General features: G+C 41.0%; 1 protein-coding gene across 2 annotated transcripts in view; it reads right to left on the bottom strand.

Moving 5' to 3' along the window:
* Positions 1-15,066, bottom strand: part of Ctcf (CCCTC-binding factor) — a 52,433-nt gene that overhangs the window by 4,051 nt on the left and 33,316 nt on the right. For both annotated transcript variants that reach the window (XM_005345462.2, XM_005345461.2), the window contains exons 4-10: positions 14,303-14,473; positions 10,474-10,607; positions 6,867-6,987; positions 5,757-5,906; positions 2,553-2,713; positions 1,312-1,494; positions 609-744 (exon numbers count right to left, since the gene is read on the bottom strand). In XM_005345462.2, the coding sequence (XP_005345519.1) occupies positions 609-744; positions 1,312-1,494; positions 2,553-2,713; positions 5,757-5,906; positions 6,867-6,987; positions 10,474-10,607; positions 14,303-14,473 (1,056 nt within the window). The remainder of the gene's footprint in view (positions 1-608; positions 745-1,311; positions 1,495-2,552; positions 2,714-5,756; positions 5,907-6,866; positions 6,988-10,473; positions 10,608-14,302; positions 14,474-15,066) is intronic.

Consider the following 15,066-nt stretch of genomic DNA (forward strand, 5'->3'; position numbering starts at 1 on the left):
TGGTCTCGAACTCACAGAGATCCGCCTGCCTCTGCCTCCCGAGTGCTGGGATTAAAGGCGTGCGCCACCACCGCCTGGCTGAGTATATGGTCTTTGCTAGCAGTAGACTGACTCCAACATTCAGGGACAAAAAAAAGAAGATACTACCTATAAGGTTCCAGAATGAACAAGAAATTCCAGACAAAAAGAAGAACTTCAGAAATCTATTAGGGGTCATCAATAATTTCTTCAGAGACAGAACAGGAACAAAACAGTAGCAGGGAAAGAAAAGCCACGGGACAGCGTCTTTGACAGCAGAGACCTCTGCAGCAAACTTCAGAGCTATCTAGGCTCATGGTCACTGTGAACACTTGTAACTTCTGGGAGTCAGCTGCTATTCCTTGATGCCAGGCTAGCCTTAAACTTGCTATGTAGTGAGGCTGGCACCGAAACCCTGCTCTGATCTTCCTGCTTCTACTTCCAGAGGAAATGTACCACCATGCCCAGCTTTAGAAAGATTACAAGCACAAGAGTGATCTTCTGGCCTCTATATATATCCTGCACATATTCTCTGGAAACTGAGTCTCCAACTGTGTCACCTCTAACAAAATAAAAAATTATTCACTTACCACTATCAGAGGAGTCTTCTTTTTTAGAACGCATCTTTCTTTTTCTTCCCCGTTTGCTCTTCTTTGTCTCTCCTCCATTTTCCCCTTCTACACCATCTGGACCAGCACAATTATCAGCGTGTCTTGCCATTGTATTCTGACAAAAGGAACAATCCTTGTTTCATACTACTAAAAGAGGTAAGTTCAGACTGGAAATTTTAATTGAATAAAAAACTTCAAGGAATGTATAAAACTCCAGGGTTCTCCAGGGTACAGCACATGCCCCCCCCCCCCCCCCGAGACATCTGGAGCAGTCAGAGATGGGGGAGGAAAGGAATGAAGGAAACACCTGTCAGAAGATAAGGTTGGGCTCCCAGGGGAAAAGGTCAGTGTCTGTGGTTAGAGGAGTTTCAGGGTGGCTGGCCAGTGATTACTTGGCTAAACAACACAGAGAACAGAAGAGACTCAAGCTACCTAGGGACAGAATGGATTGCAGGTTTCAACCCACCCAAGGAAATGCCTTTTAATCATCAGCCTACAAGATACTGCAGTCCCTATCAACAGAAGGCTCCCTCGTGGACAGAAGAGCTTAGAATAGTGATGAATGACTCTTTCCAAACAGCAAAGCATCTCTACATTTATCACTCCAGTGGAAAAACTGCATTTTGCAATGGCAGATCAAACACATGATACTAAGAACTGTGATGGGAAAACTGATCCTTACCCGGCGTGTGAATGTTTTCCCACACTTGGAACAGACAAAGGCCGCAGGGACAAAGTTGGGGTCATGATAGCGCTTGAAGTGCATGTCAAGGAGCTGTTTCTGGCGGAAGGTCTTGTCGCAGTGACTGCAGGCGTAAGGCTTCTCCCCCGTGTGAGTGCGCTTGTGCATGATCATGTGCCTCTCCTGAAAACACAACTGCCTGTCAGAAAGGCCTCAGAGCGTCACATGGCTGCTACCCCTGCTGCGATGCAGGCACACCATAGGCCTTTCATCTTCAAGGAGTGGATGGTAACAGTATACTCTCAGGGAGGCAAAAGTGCTCCCCAAAACCCTGCTCACCCTGGCTGGTCTGCTTTCCTAGCTCTCTCTGAGGACTCATTCCAGGACTACGCCATTTCTTCTCCTTCTCAAGTTTTAGCCTTAATGCCCCTGGAGTTTTTGATTTGCTTTTTTCCAGTGATGGTCTCATGTAGGCCAGGCTAGACTCAAATTCACTATATAGTCAAGAATGACTTTGTCTCCTGACTCTCCCCAGCACTGAGATTGCAGACACGTGCTACCACACCAGGCAAAAAAGAACCTATATAGGAATTTTAAACTTTTTTTTTTTTTTTTGGTTTTTCGAGACAGGGTTTCTCTGTGGCTTTGGAGCCTGTCCTGGAACTAGCTCTGTAGACCAGGCTGGTCTCGAACTCACAGAGCTCCACCTGCCTCTGCCTCTGCCTCCCGAGTGCTGGGATTAAAGGCGTGCACCACCACCGCCCAGAGGAATTTTAAACTTTTTACAATATTGGGTCTATTACTAGTAACTGAGCCACATACACCCTCTTCAAGAAAGAAGTTGATGGTGTGCCTTAAGATATCAACTGTGAGGAAAAGTGCATTTAAATGGAAACCCAGATTCAACGAACTGGTTCAGAGAGTAGCATCTTTGATTTTTGGTAGTATTCCTTATACTGAAAATATTCTTCTTAGAAGCAGCTACCAGGCAGGGCTTTAATCCCAGCGCTTGGTAGGCAGAGGCAGACAGACATCTGTAAATTTGAGGACAGCTTGGTCTGCAAAGCAAGTTCCAGGACACAGAGAAATTCTGTCTTAAAATACAAAGCATAACAAAACAAAAACAAAATCCCAACAAACAAAGAGAAAACACATAGACACACAGACAGCAGCTACCTTACCTCTGATAATACCTGACAAGGACAGAGTACCAATGGCTTTCTAACTAAGACAGCACCTACCTGTCTACACGCATAATCACACTGGTCACACTTGAAGCGCTTCTCGTTTTTGTGTGATTTTTGATGCTGGATGAGAGCATAGCGCTCATGAAACACAGCATCACAGTAGCGACATTTTTTGCCCTGCTCAATATAGGAATGCTGCTTTCGCAAGTGGACACCTGCAAACAAAATATAAAGTTGAACTTGTAAAATCATAAATTAAATATTTCAATGAGTTAATAATATATTATTTACTTAAGAAAAAGTTACTTCACAGCCTAAGAATATGAGATCAGAACTACAACGCTTGTCTAGCGGGTGTGAGACCCTGGGTTCGGTCCCTAGTGTCGTGTCACCCCCACTCCAATCCACCAGGAACAACAGGTAGAGAGATCAGTAGGCAGAAGACAGGAACCCGAACAGAGAGGACAGCACTGGGCACGGAAGCCAGGAAGTGAGAGCAATAGGAGTTAATTGACTCAATGTGAGATGAACTGAAGAAGAGAAAAGTAATGTTGGAGATGACACCCAATGGCACGGCCGCTTATGAGATAAGAAAAGCTGGAAAGGGTTAAAACCAAACTATCTGTTCTGGCAGAGAATTTGAAACAATGATGTTGAAATGGGGATGGGGACAGGAAAGGATAAACTGGTACTAGAACTTGAGTGGAACCAAGGGAACTGATAAGGTCACATTCAAAAGGGTAGGAGTAAGAACAAGTATGCTCATGCTTGGTTTTTGTTTTTTGAGACAGGGTCTCTATGACTTCTAGCTGGCCTGGAGCTTGCTGTGTAATAGACCAGGTTGGCCTGGAACCGACAGAGATATCATAGACTGCAGTCTACCTACCTCCCGAGTGTTGGGATTAGAGGCTTTCACCACCATGTCCAGCTTTAAATCTAAGAGTTAAGGTCATGGGGGAGGGAGGGAGAGACAATTTAAAAAACGGGGCAGGAACTACCAAAGAGAGAAATCCAATAGGCCTTCAATCATGGAGGCCCAGGGAAGACAGTGCAGCACACTACTTGTTTGTCGGGGTACTGCTTGGGAAGCACCTGAAACGAGGAGAAGGTTTACTACACCCTACATGAGGGCCACTGACCATAGCAAGCCACTTTCCTGGGGTAAAAGAAGAGAATGTACATGAGAGGTATACTAAAGACAGGCCAGGAAAAGCTAGGAGGGACATAACTTCATCAGAGCTGGTCAGACGGAAATGAGTTAAACCCAGGGTTAGGATAATTAGTGAAAACAGTTTAGCTGTAAGGGGTAGGGTGAGAGGTTGGGGAGTGTGTGAGTCTGAGTGTGTGTATATGGAAAAATTCACCTTTTACTTTTAAAATGTTTTTGTGGTACTGAAAACTAAACTCAGGGCACTCATGCCAAGTAAACACTGTACCACTGAGTTTTATCACTAGTTGTTTTTTTTTTTTTTTTAAATTTGAGACAGGGTCTCACTACATTGCCCACAGTGGCCTTGAACTCACGGAAGCCCAAGCAGGCTTTGAAATTGTTATCCTCTTGCCTCAGCTTCTTGAGCAACTAAGATGTCTGATCTATACCATCAGATCTTGTTCAAAATAAATTTTTTGAGGATAGAGAAATCAGTACACAAAGTTGAAAAGAAAAATCAAGGATATGAGCGTGAAGGTGAACATAATAATAATGAAAATATTTAAGTAAACAGGAAAGTGGGGTTGAGGGTAAAGGGACAAGGCACATACAGAGTGACACCAACTCCTAAGGTAGATAGGAAAGGTTAAGGTAAATGTAGATACAATGAGGTTATATAGCTAGTTTTATAACAGGAAATTTTACCCTGTTGCCTTGGTATCTTAAAAAGAAAGAGGAAGATTCATAGTTAAAAAAAGGAAAGAACTTGTCCAACATTACTGTAGCAGTGCCTTCTACAGAGCAGAGCCAAAAGCTCTGTGTCAGAAATGAATGAATTTACTAAGAATGAATGGGAGTAGTCCTAGAAGAGTAACTGGTTGGACTGTATGACATATGGTATTCAAAGTCATTGTCTATTCAAAATATTACTCGGTCTCCCCTTAAAAAAAAGAAAACCCCAAAACCTGAGTGTTAATTCTGTAGACTGGGTTCAACCCCCAGCATAGGAGGTGGGGAAACACCACACACTTCATACACTCATCCTTGGGCTCACAAAGCCTAGGACAATGTCCTGCTCTATTACTCTTGACATTACTCCCCTGAGATCGCTGGGGTTCAATTCTCGGTATCATCAACAAAACATAACAACCCTTAAAGATCAACCCAAACAAACAACCTGAGAGAACTCAAGGACCTCTGGCCTCTGTAGAAAATAGTTCTAAGGGTATAGCTTAGTGGCAGAGCGATTGACTACTAATATGTGTGAGGCACTGGCTTTGATATTCAACATTTTTAAAAAAGTATAAATAAGTAAAAGAACAGATAACAAATATGTTCAGGAAGTCCTTTGGGCTGCGGGAGCAGACAGAATAGTGTTTGTAGTTCTTTCATTTAGTAAAGCTGGGTCCTATTAATTTGGCTAAGACTAGTCTTAAACTCCTGCAATCAAAGGATTCTCCTGTTTCTGAGTAACTGGGATTGCAGTACAGAGATATGTCACTAAGTCATCTCTTCTGTCTGTCTAAGACAGGGTCTCATGTAACTCAGGGTGTCCTTGAATTCCTGATTCTTCTGCTTCAACTTCCCAAGTGCTGGCACTTACCTACTCCTGGCTTCTCATCTTATCTGGTAAGAAAGATTAAGGGCAAACTCTAGATGTTATTATGTGTAAGCACTGGTTACATTAAAATTCCTATAGGTGAATTCACTCTCTATGTAATTCTGGCTTAACTATGCACAAGAATAGTTACCACTAAACCAACATAATACTCCAATTGCTGATAGAATGCACAAATACTGTTGAAAAACCTGGAGGAAATGAACCTTAAACTGAAACATGTGTTACTTTCTGAACATTTAGGGAAGAAAAGCTACAATTACAGACAGGTATACTGTTTCCCATTACAGTTTCCATTTAATGTATGTATAATCTATGTTCAGAATATATTATCTTGTAGTTTGACTCCAATAAAGAGAAGGTATGGGGGAAGGGGCACAGCTAAGCAAGGGCTTTCACTAAGTGATAAGCCATGCACATACACAAAAGTTTAAGATAAAGCTTTTATGCTTTTATTTTTATGAATTTGCTATTTGCTTCTAGTACTTACCCAAATCACTTTTTCGGGCTATGACAGTGTCACAGTGGGGACAATGAAATTTGGCCACATTTTCTGTGTGCTTCTGTAAAATGTGCATCTTCATGGTACCACTCTGGGTAAACCGAGCATGACAAATATAACATTCATAAGGTTTTTCCCCTTAAAAGGAAATACAGAATGAACAAATTAAATGAATAAATACTATGGCTTAGGTGGTAAGTAGCTGAGTGGCAGAAACATACATCAGGCTCTAAGGCCTTTCTTGAGAAAGTAAGGCTTGATGTAACTGTTCAGCTCATTCCTATCTCCAGAATTAGCAAACAAACCCAATACCTTTGCTTTGCTCAACTCTCTACAGAGCCTTCCATTTTAGAATCACAGTTGTTATGGCAAAGCTTACCGTAGAGGAACTAGAACTATACATTTTTTGAAGCAGGGTCTTGTCTTGTAGCTTAGGACAGTATGGGATTAGAGATCCTCTTATTTCAGCCCCGAGTATGAAGATTATAGGCTTATACTCTATCACACCTAGCACAAGACTTTCTTTTTACAAAATGTAATACTCAGGGAGAGTCAATTATGTTAGATAATCTATCCAGACTTAAGTTTTTAGAAACACTATGTCGCCCTGGCTAGTCTGGAATCTGCCATGTACATCAAGCTGGCCTCAAACTCACAGAGATCTGCCTGCCTCTGCTGGGATTGAAAGCGTATACCACAACATCCAGCTTCTGTGTTTAAAATTAAACAATGATTTTTAATTTCATTTTATATCTCCCTTAAAGAACTAGAACCATTCTCACCTTATAAAAAGATTCAAACAGAATAAAATTGCTCTCTAGTGGATTTTCAGAACCATCAATTCGGAGAATATACCAGAGCTTTTCTTTTTGGTATTTTCAATCCTGGCTGTCCTGGAACTTGCTTGATAGACCAGGCTGGCCTCGAACTCACAGAGATCCACCTGCCTCTGCCTCCCAAGTGCTGGGATAAAAGGGTGCACCATCACCGCCTGGCACCAGAGCTTTTCTTCCTTTCAGGTAAGCCTTGGGCCCATGTGGCAGTTTACAGGATTCACTGAAGAGCAGCTCGTTAGTACCAGGAGGGGAGAAGTCCTACCTGAATGGGTTCTCATATGCCTTTTCAGCTTGTATGTGTCCCTGCTGGCATAACTGCACAAACTGCACTGGAACGGACGCTCTCCAGTATGAGAGCGAATGTGTCGTTTTAATTTGCTGACCTGAAACATGAAAGCAACCGAACCTCTTACACTTCTGTTAACAAGGACTGTAATTTGAACTCTATGGGTTAGGTACAAAAACTTTGTTTTGGGGCATTAAAGTTAGAAAAAGTAAAAAAGATAGATGTTTCTTCATTGTAGCCTTTGCTGTATCTCAGCAGTACTTCAATCCAACTAGAGTGGGATAAACGGGTAGAACACAGACCAGGCAAACTGTCTTCAGTCATAACTGAGTGGGTGATAAGATACACAATGGTGTACTACAGTCTCTACTTCTGTTTCTTCCCTGTGGTGGTGGTGGTGGTGGTCCTGACGCCTGAACCCAGGGATACAAATGAGGCACGTGCTCTCTACCACCGAGCCACATATCTGGACCTTCCTTTACTTCTATGTTTCCAAATTTTCACAACACTCTAGTAAGTAATCCATGACTATTTTCATACTAATTTCTTACAAACTCATGTTTAACCCCCATCCTCTTTCCTCTCGTTAGTGTTTCCTAGACAGGCTGAGATCTGAGCATCTCTCGCTGTCTTCCTTGCCACTGGCCATGCTGTCTGTCTCTTGGTAACTACCCTACCCCAAGCTATGAGTTTAAAATCTGACTCTATGAAGTACTTCAAAGATTCATAATTAATGTCTGCCTGATTTTTTGAAAAAAAAAATTCTGATTTTTTTTTCCATACCCATAAAAATCACACACTAAATTTTCACATTTGCTCAAGGGTCAAGTAACCATCTCAGCAGCACTGCTCAATCTCCTCCTTCCCCTCTCACTGCCACATCCAAGGCTCCCTACAAGCTAGGTGATGACGCTCACCTTAGCACACCCACCCCAGACTGTCTGATTACCACATACGCTCACAATTCAACAGCATGGATCCCTCATTAAATTTCAAATTTTTCTTGTCATTCACATTTCTTCTGCTTGAAAAAAACTGGAATCAAATTGTAATCATCATTTATTCATGCCCTTTGGAAAAATTTGTAACGTTTTCTGTCTAAAGATACCACAAAAGTGGTTTTTACTGTTACTTAGTTTAAGTCATTTCACCACTACTAGAGTTAGAAGCATAAAGATTAAATAGCTCCTATTAGAATAGGCTAGGCTATCTATTCCTAATTGAAAAGAAATAAAAAAATGCTCAGGGATCTAAAACTATTATTGAGTATCCTCTTTTTTTTTTTTTAAAAACAGAACTGGACTGAACACAGAGCCTAATACTCTACCACTGAGCTTCACCCATACCAAGTCCCCCAAATGAAGAACTGACAAATCAGCAAGTAGCAAATTTGATACTGATCTCATGTGATGGGTCTCAGTAAAAATATAGGTACACTCTAAGTAACTACATAAAACTACCTTCAGTTTGTGTGCATAATCTGATGCTTAAACTTGAGTCTCTTTGCCAAGATGTCAGAACATTTATGTAAATATTATAAAATTCAAAAAGGGTGGTGGTGGCTAGAGATGGCTCGATGGTTAAGAGTGTGTACCACTCTTCCAAGGGTTCACATTAGGTTCACAGCAACTCACAACCAACCCTTGCAACTCTAGCTACAAGGGACCCAAACTTCTGGCCACAGCAGGCACCTGCACTCCTGTTTACCCAATCACTACACATATAGTTAAAAAAGAACAAATCTTACCCCTTGCATAAACACAAAAAAACAAAACCTGGAAGAAATTCTTGAAGTCCCTTTAGTGTCAACCATCACTAATAAGGGATACACAACTTGTACACTAGTGCAAGATGTTCAGAGACTGGAGATATAGCTCTCTGGTCGAGTTCTTGCCTAAGGCACTGGGTTCAATCACTGTTTCGTTCACAATATTTTTTATTTCTGCATACTTCTTTTATATCTGGTCTCTCTCCACTGAATTCTTCCTATTCTAAGGTCTTCAGTTAATAATAATTCTCAAAGGTTTAAAAAAAAATCTGTAAGAAATGTTGGTTAGGGGGATTAGCAAGATGAACCAGTGGGTAAATGTTCTTGCTGATAACTTGAGTTTTACCTTCAAGATCTACATGGTTAAAAGAAAAAACTGATCCAAGCAGTTTTCCTTTCACCTTCACACTCATTGAGTGGCAGGAATACCACCCTATCCCCCACCACCAAATACAAAAATATAGGAAAGAAAACAAACAAAAAATCCAAACAGCTGGGTGTGGAGGAACAGGCCTATAATCCGAACACCTGGGAGGCAGGAGCAAACAGGTTTCTCTTAAGTTCCAGGCCAGCCTGGTCTACATAAGTAGTCAGACCTTGTCGCAAATAATTTTTTAAAAAAGAAATAAATAATTTTATCTTCCTTCTTTTATAATATACTTATCTTCTTTAATTAGTTGTAATTCTTAATATGACAACAAAACATTCAGATCCTACGTTTTGGGAGTAGTTGTGGGGTGTTTTTTGTTTTCTTTTGTTTTTTTTTTAATTTAAGACAGGGTCTCACTCTATAGCCTAGGCTGGTTTAAAACTTGCAGCAATCCACCTGCCTCAGCATCCTGAGTGATGGGATTATAGGCATGAAGGATCACTTCAGTGATCCAGAGTTAGTTAACATACATTTACTCTGGCTTTTCCCTAGTATTAGGACTTCACAGTGATGAGAATTGAATTTTATTGTCTATTTTCCAGCTACCTCTAAAGTAATACATACTGTTGAACTAGTCTTGTTTTGGACATACTTAACAACCACTTATTTTTCAATATAATATTAGATTTGTTTGGTTGCTTACTAATTTTATGCAACCCTGGTCCCACTTTGGTAGTATCCTTACTGAAGTCAATAACCATTCCTACCGTCCTTTTTTCCTCTAAGTGATGGGAAACAAATTCAGAGCCTCATGAATGCTGCTGCTTGCCAAGCATGTACCACTGATTCATAGCTCCAACCCCAAACCTTCCAATGTTGCAATTATTAAGACAGGGTCTTAACTGTATTCCAGTAGGCTTCAAACTCAATACCCACAAACAAAGAGATACACACCAGACCAGATCTTTCATTTTATTATTATTTTTTTTGTTTTTTTTTGAGACAGGGTTTCTCTGTGGCTTTGGAGCCTGTCCTGGAACTAGCTCTGCAGACCAGGCTGGTCTCGAACTCACAGAGATCCGCCTGCCTCTGCCTCCTGAGTGCTGGGATTAAAGGTGTGCGCCACCATCACCAGGCTGATCTTCCATTTTAAAACAACATGGGTACAGTTATTTCTTCAATGTATAAGAGCATTTTCTTGTATTCATATATGGGTTTTTTTGTTTGTTTGTTTTTTTGAGACAGGGTCTCTCTCTATAGCCCTGGATGTCCTGGTACTATGTACACCAGGCTGGTCTTGAACTCACAGAATCTACCTACCTCTGACTCCCAAGTGCTCGGATTAAAGGTGTACACTAGCATGCCTAACCCTGAAATTGGCATTCTCACACACACACACAAACACACACCCTAAGAAATCTCCCAAAAAATAACTCGACACTCACTTCTACACTGGCATAATCACACATGGAACACTTAAATGGTTTCTCATGGGTGTGTTTATAACGTCGATGCCGCACCAATTCTCCACTGGTCACAAAGGCCATGTCACAGTCTGGGCACTTGTGAGGACGAGTACCTAAAGGAAAGAGGGGATAACAGGAAGAATTAAGGGTCCAGGTTTCAATGTATGACTCAAAGCTCTTACAAAAGCTGAAAGTGGCTCTACAAGCTACAGGAAGGTTTGAATCAATTTTCAGCACTAGTCCCTAAGATGTGAAAACACACGCTAAACTTCAGTTTCTGCTAATTATTTGAATCTAGTGTCTTTGAATAAAAAAATTCTTCTTAGCAAGGTAGTGCTGGTGCACATCTTCAATCCCAGGGCTTGGGAGGCAGAGGCCAATGGACCTCTGAGTTTGAGGCCAGCCTGGTCTATACAGTGAGTTACAGGACAGCCAGGGCTAGAGAAAAATCCCATCTTGAAAAATCAAAATAATAAAAAAAAAAAAAAAGAAAAAAGAACGTAATTAGGAAAACTCACAATGTCAAGTAGTAGATCAGACACTTGTAGAAATTTTCTTTGTTTTTTCTTTCTCTCTTTTAAAGATAGAGTCTCAATATATAAATATATAACCCAGGCAAGCCTTGAACTCTTAATCCTACATTAGCCTCCCAAATGCTCAGGTTTACAATCACAAGACACCATCCCTAACTACAAAAATGCTTTTCTTAAAGGACAAAGTATGAAAAGGGAAGTATCACTGGAAAATGACAATAACTAAGAAATTAAAAGGAGCCATGCTTTTAATCCCAGCATTCGGGAGGCAGAGGATCTCTGTGAGTTCAAGGTCAGCCAGGTCTACAAGAACTAGTTCCAAGATAGCCAGGGCTGTTACAGAGAAACCTTGTCTCGAAAAACAAAAACAAAAGAGAAAAAGGAATGCTTATTTACTCATTAAATTTGCTTCTTCAGTACCACTGAACTAGAAGAGAGTACAAAAATTCTTTCTATGAAGTATATATAATCTGGTGGTACAGAAAATAAGTTACCAATAGAAAAAAGGCACCATTTACATCAAAACAATAACTTTTGATTTGTACCTAGTGTACTGAGGGAAGAAAAGAGCTCTATCTTTGGTAGAAACCAGCACGACAACTATCAATGTAGCAGATACTGCTGTGGAGCAGGGATGTCCATCCAATTGTACTAGATGACTACCTATGTCCTTCTGCTCAAGGTCCAGGTTTACCAACTAATTTCTCATTTGCTACAACTTTATAGGCAAGAGCATCCCCTAGAAGCTAACCACCGTACATATGCCTTTAATCCTAGTACTAGAGGCAGACACTGGTGAATCTCTGTGAATTCAAAGCCAGCCTGCTCTACAAAGTGAATTCCAGGACAGCCAGGGCTGTGTAGAGAAACCCTGCCTAAAACAATCAACCCAAAGAATGTCCCCTAGAATGCAATACAAGCATATTTTTAAAATGAAAAGCTTATCTATCCTTCACCATGAAGTGGCACTGTAGTGGTGTGGGAAGTCCTTCTATGTGTTGCTTTTATTGGTTAATGAACAAAGTTTTTTCGTCCAGTGGCTCAGCAGAATAGTTAGGCAGGAAAACTAAACTGAATGCTGGGAGAAAGAAGGCGGAGTCAATGAGAAGCCATGGAGCCGCCAGAGAAGAAAGAAGCAAGCCACTAGCTGGAACCTTGACAGTAGGCCACAAGCCTCGTGGTAAAATATATAAGAGCTAGCTAGCAATACACTTACGTGATTGGTCAAACAGTATTGTAAATAATATAGTTTCTGTGTTTACTGTGAGACTGGGCGGGACAGAAACCTCCACCAATATTCTAGCATGTACACATTTGACTCTTGCAGGCTTGCTTAACTAGGTAAGTAAGTTTTACCAAATCAGTTCTGGATAACCACAGAATGAACTTTTCAAGGCTGAAGTACAGTACAAAACAGAAGTATTCATATAAGTGTACATACACATTGACAAATCCTATCAAAGGACAATATAGTTTCTTCAAAATACTAGATGCAATTATGTGTGTGTGATATAATGTGACTAGATGACAAAGCATATCCCAACATATAGCACACTACTTATAAAGCAATAGACAATCCACTAGCTGTCTAATTCATCTGAATCCTAAAGAAAGATAACTGATTAATTTATTGATGGAGGAAGGTCATTGGTTAATTAAATAAAGAAGCTGCTTGCCCTGATAGGTTAAAACATAAGGTGGGAGGAGTAAACAGAGCAGAATGCTGGGCGGAAGAGGAAGTGAGGTCAGACTCAACAGCTCTCCTCTTGGGGCAGACACCTCAGAGAGACACGATGCTCCACTCTTGCGGGCAGAGGCGAGAGCTCTGCTCTCTGAGGCACACGCGATGAAGCTCCGACCCAGGATAAACGTAGGCTAGAATCTTCCCAGTAAGCGCACCTTGGGGAGCTACACACAGATGATTAGAAATGGGCTAGTCCAGGTGCGAGAGTTAGCCTTGAAGAGGCTAGATAGAAATGGGCCAAGCAGTGATTAAAAGAATACAGGTTCCGTGTAATTATTTCGGGTAAAGCTAGACGGAGGCGGCCCGGGGTGCTGGGGACGCAGCCCCGCCGCTCCTATTACTACAATTTATCGAACAACAGGTGCATCAAATAAAAACCAACAGTCAGAACGTAAAGACAGGGGAAAACCTACTCTGAATGAAATAGAGAACTATTCTCCACGAAAAACTGGGTGGGAAGATTTACAGCCAAGTACTTAGGCTAAAAAGACAAAGCCTTCAAAAAAGAGTTGTCTTACTTAGGCTTTCTATTGCTATGATAAACTCTATAACCAAAATCACTTCAATTTACAATTCTTAGGTCACACTACATTGCTGAGAAGTCAGGGTAGGAACTATACTTACTGAATTGCTCCCTCTGGCTTGCTCAGCCTTTTTTAAAAAAAGATTTATTTATTATGTATACAGTGTTCTGCCTGCATATATGTCTGCATGACAGAAGGAAGCACCAGATCTCATTACTGGTGGTTGTGAGCCACCATGTGGTTGCGAGGAATTAACTCAGGACCTCTAGAATAGCAGTCTGTGTTCTTAACCTCTGAGCCATCTCTCCAGCCCCTCAGTCTGCTTTGTTATATACCCTATGACCACCTGGCTTAGGTGTGACACCACCCACAATGGGCTGGGCCCTGCTATATGAACAATTAATTAAGAATAGGTCCCACATGATAGCATAAGGTCATTCTTAATGAAAACATTTTCTCTTCTCAGATAACTACATTTTGTATCAAACTGACAAAGAAAAAAAAACCTGCCAGCACAAGAGTTTAGGAGAGGTCTAGTATGTGGTCACCTCAATGGAATCTGGCCATACCCAAACATGAAGTTAGTATCAGAATACTGAACACAGCAATAAAGAATTTTTTGTACTTGAACAATAAATTAATTTCCAGAAGGATCCTTATACTTTTCTATTCGTAAGTTGTGAACAACTTACCTTCTCTGAGATAAAGCTACCAGAAATGAACAAAAAGAAAGCCACAGTTTTAACACAGGTAGGATTTACTTATATTTCTAGCGTTCTTTCTCACTGATTGCCTTGGACTTTAGTGTCTCATTTCTTGTCACTGTTAAATCCTCAGCAACATAATGATAAAAAGTCTTTATGATAATATCTCAAGTAAAAACCACAGCTATGATAAAGAGGAACAAAAATAGTATTCTTCAACTTCCTCCTGCAGTAAGCCCGGATAGTTTTAAGAACCATGTTTTAATGTTGGTTCTGCTGCAGCCCCACACTCATATCCTGCACCTGTGTGTGTGTTAAGGTGATTCCGAAGTAGGGTTACTGTTCTGAAGGCTCTGCCACAGAGATGGCACTTGTGTGGTCTCTCATCAGTGTGGCTTTTCATGTGACGATCCAAATTTGAACGCCGTGGACATGTGTAACTGCAAAGCTCACACTGGAATGTCTTCTTCACGCCTGTATGCAAAACAAAGCATCTACTTGTCACAGTGCTTCAGTTTCAATTAACTGTAAACTACAATTATAACCTATTAACCTTTTACAATCAAAGTCAATCTAAGTAATTGTTTCACAGCATCAATAGGCTCACTTCTCTTTATGACTTAAAAACCCAAAACAAAACCAATATTCAATATGTAAAAACACAAATAAAACCATTCTTTTGAGCTGGGTGGTGGTGGCGTATGCCTTTAATCCCAGCATCTGGGAGGCAGAGGCAGAGCTCTCGGGAGTTTGAGGCCAGTCTAGTCTATGAAGCAAGCTCTAGGACAGCCAGAGATGTTACAGAGAAACCCTATCTAAAAACCAAACAAACAAATAAAAATTAAAAACAAAACACCCTTCTTTTGTACTGATTAAATGCCCAGGGAACTCACTAGATGTCCTTTAAAAAATAAATGGGGGAGGGGGACATTTAAATTTAGTAAAATAACTTGCAAGCCGGGCGTTGGTGGCGCACGCCTTTAATCCCAGCACTCGGGAGGCAGAGGCAGGCGGATCTCTGTGAGATAGAGACCAGCCTGGTCTACAAGAGCTAGTTCCAGGAAAGG

This window comes from Microtus ochrogaster, chromosome 4 (assembly GCF_000317375.1).
Source record: "Microtus ochrogaster isolate Prairie Vole_2 chromosome 4, MicOch1.0, whole genome shotgun sequence".
Taxonomy (NCBI): domain Eukaryota; kingdom Metazoa; phylum Chordata; class Mammalia; order Rodentia; family Cricetidae; genus Microtus; species Microtus ochrogaster.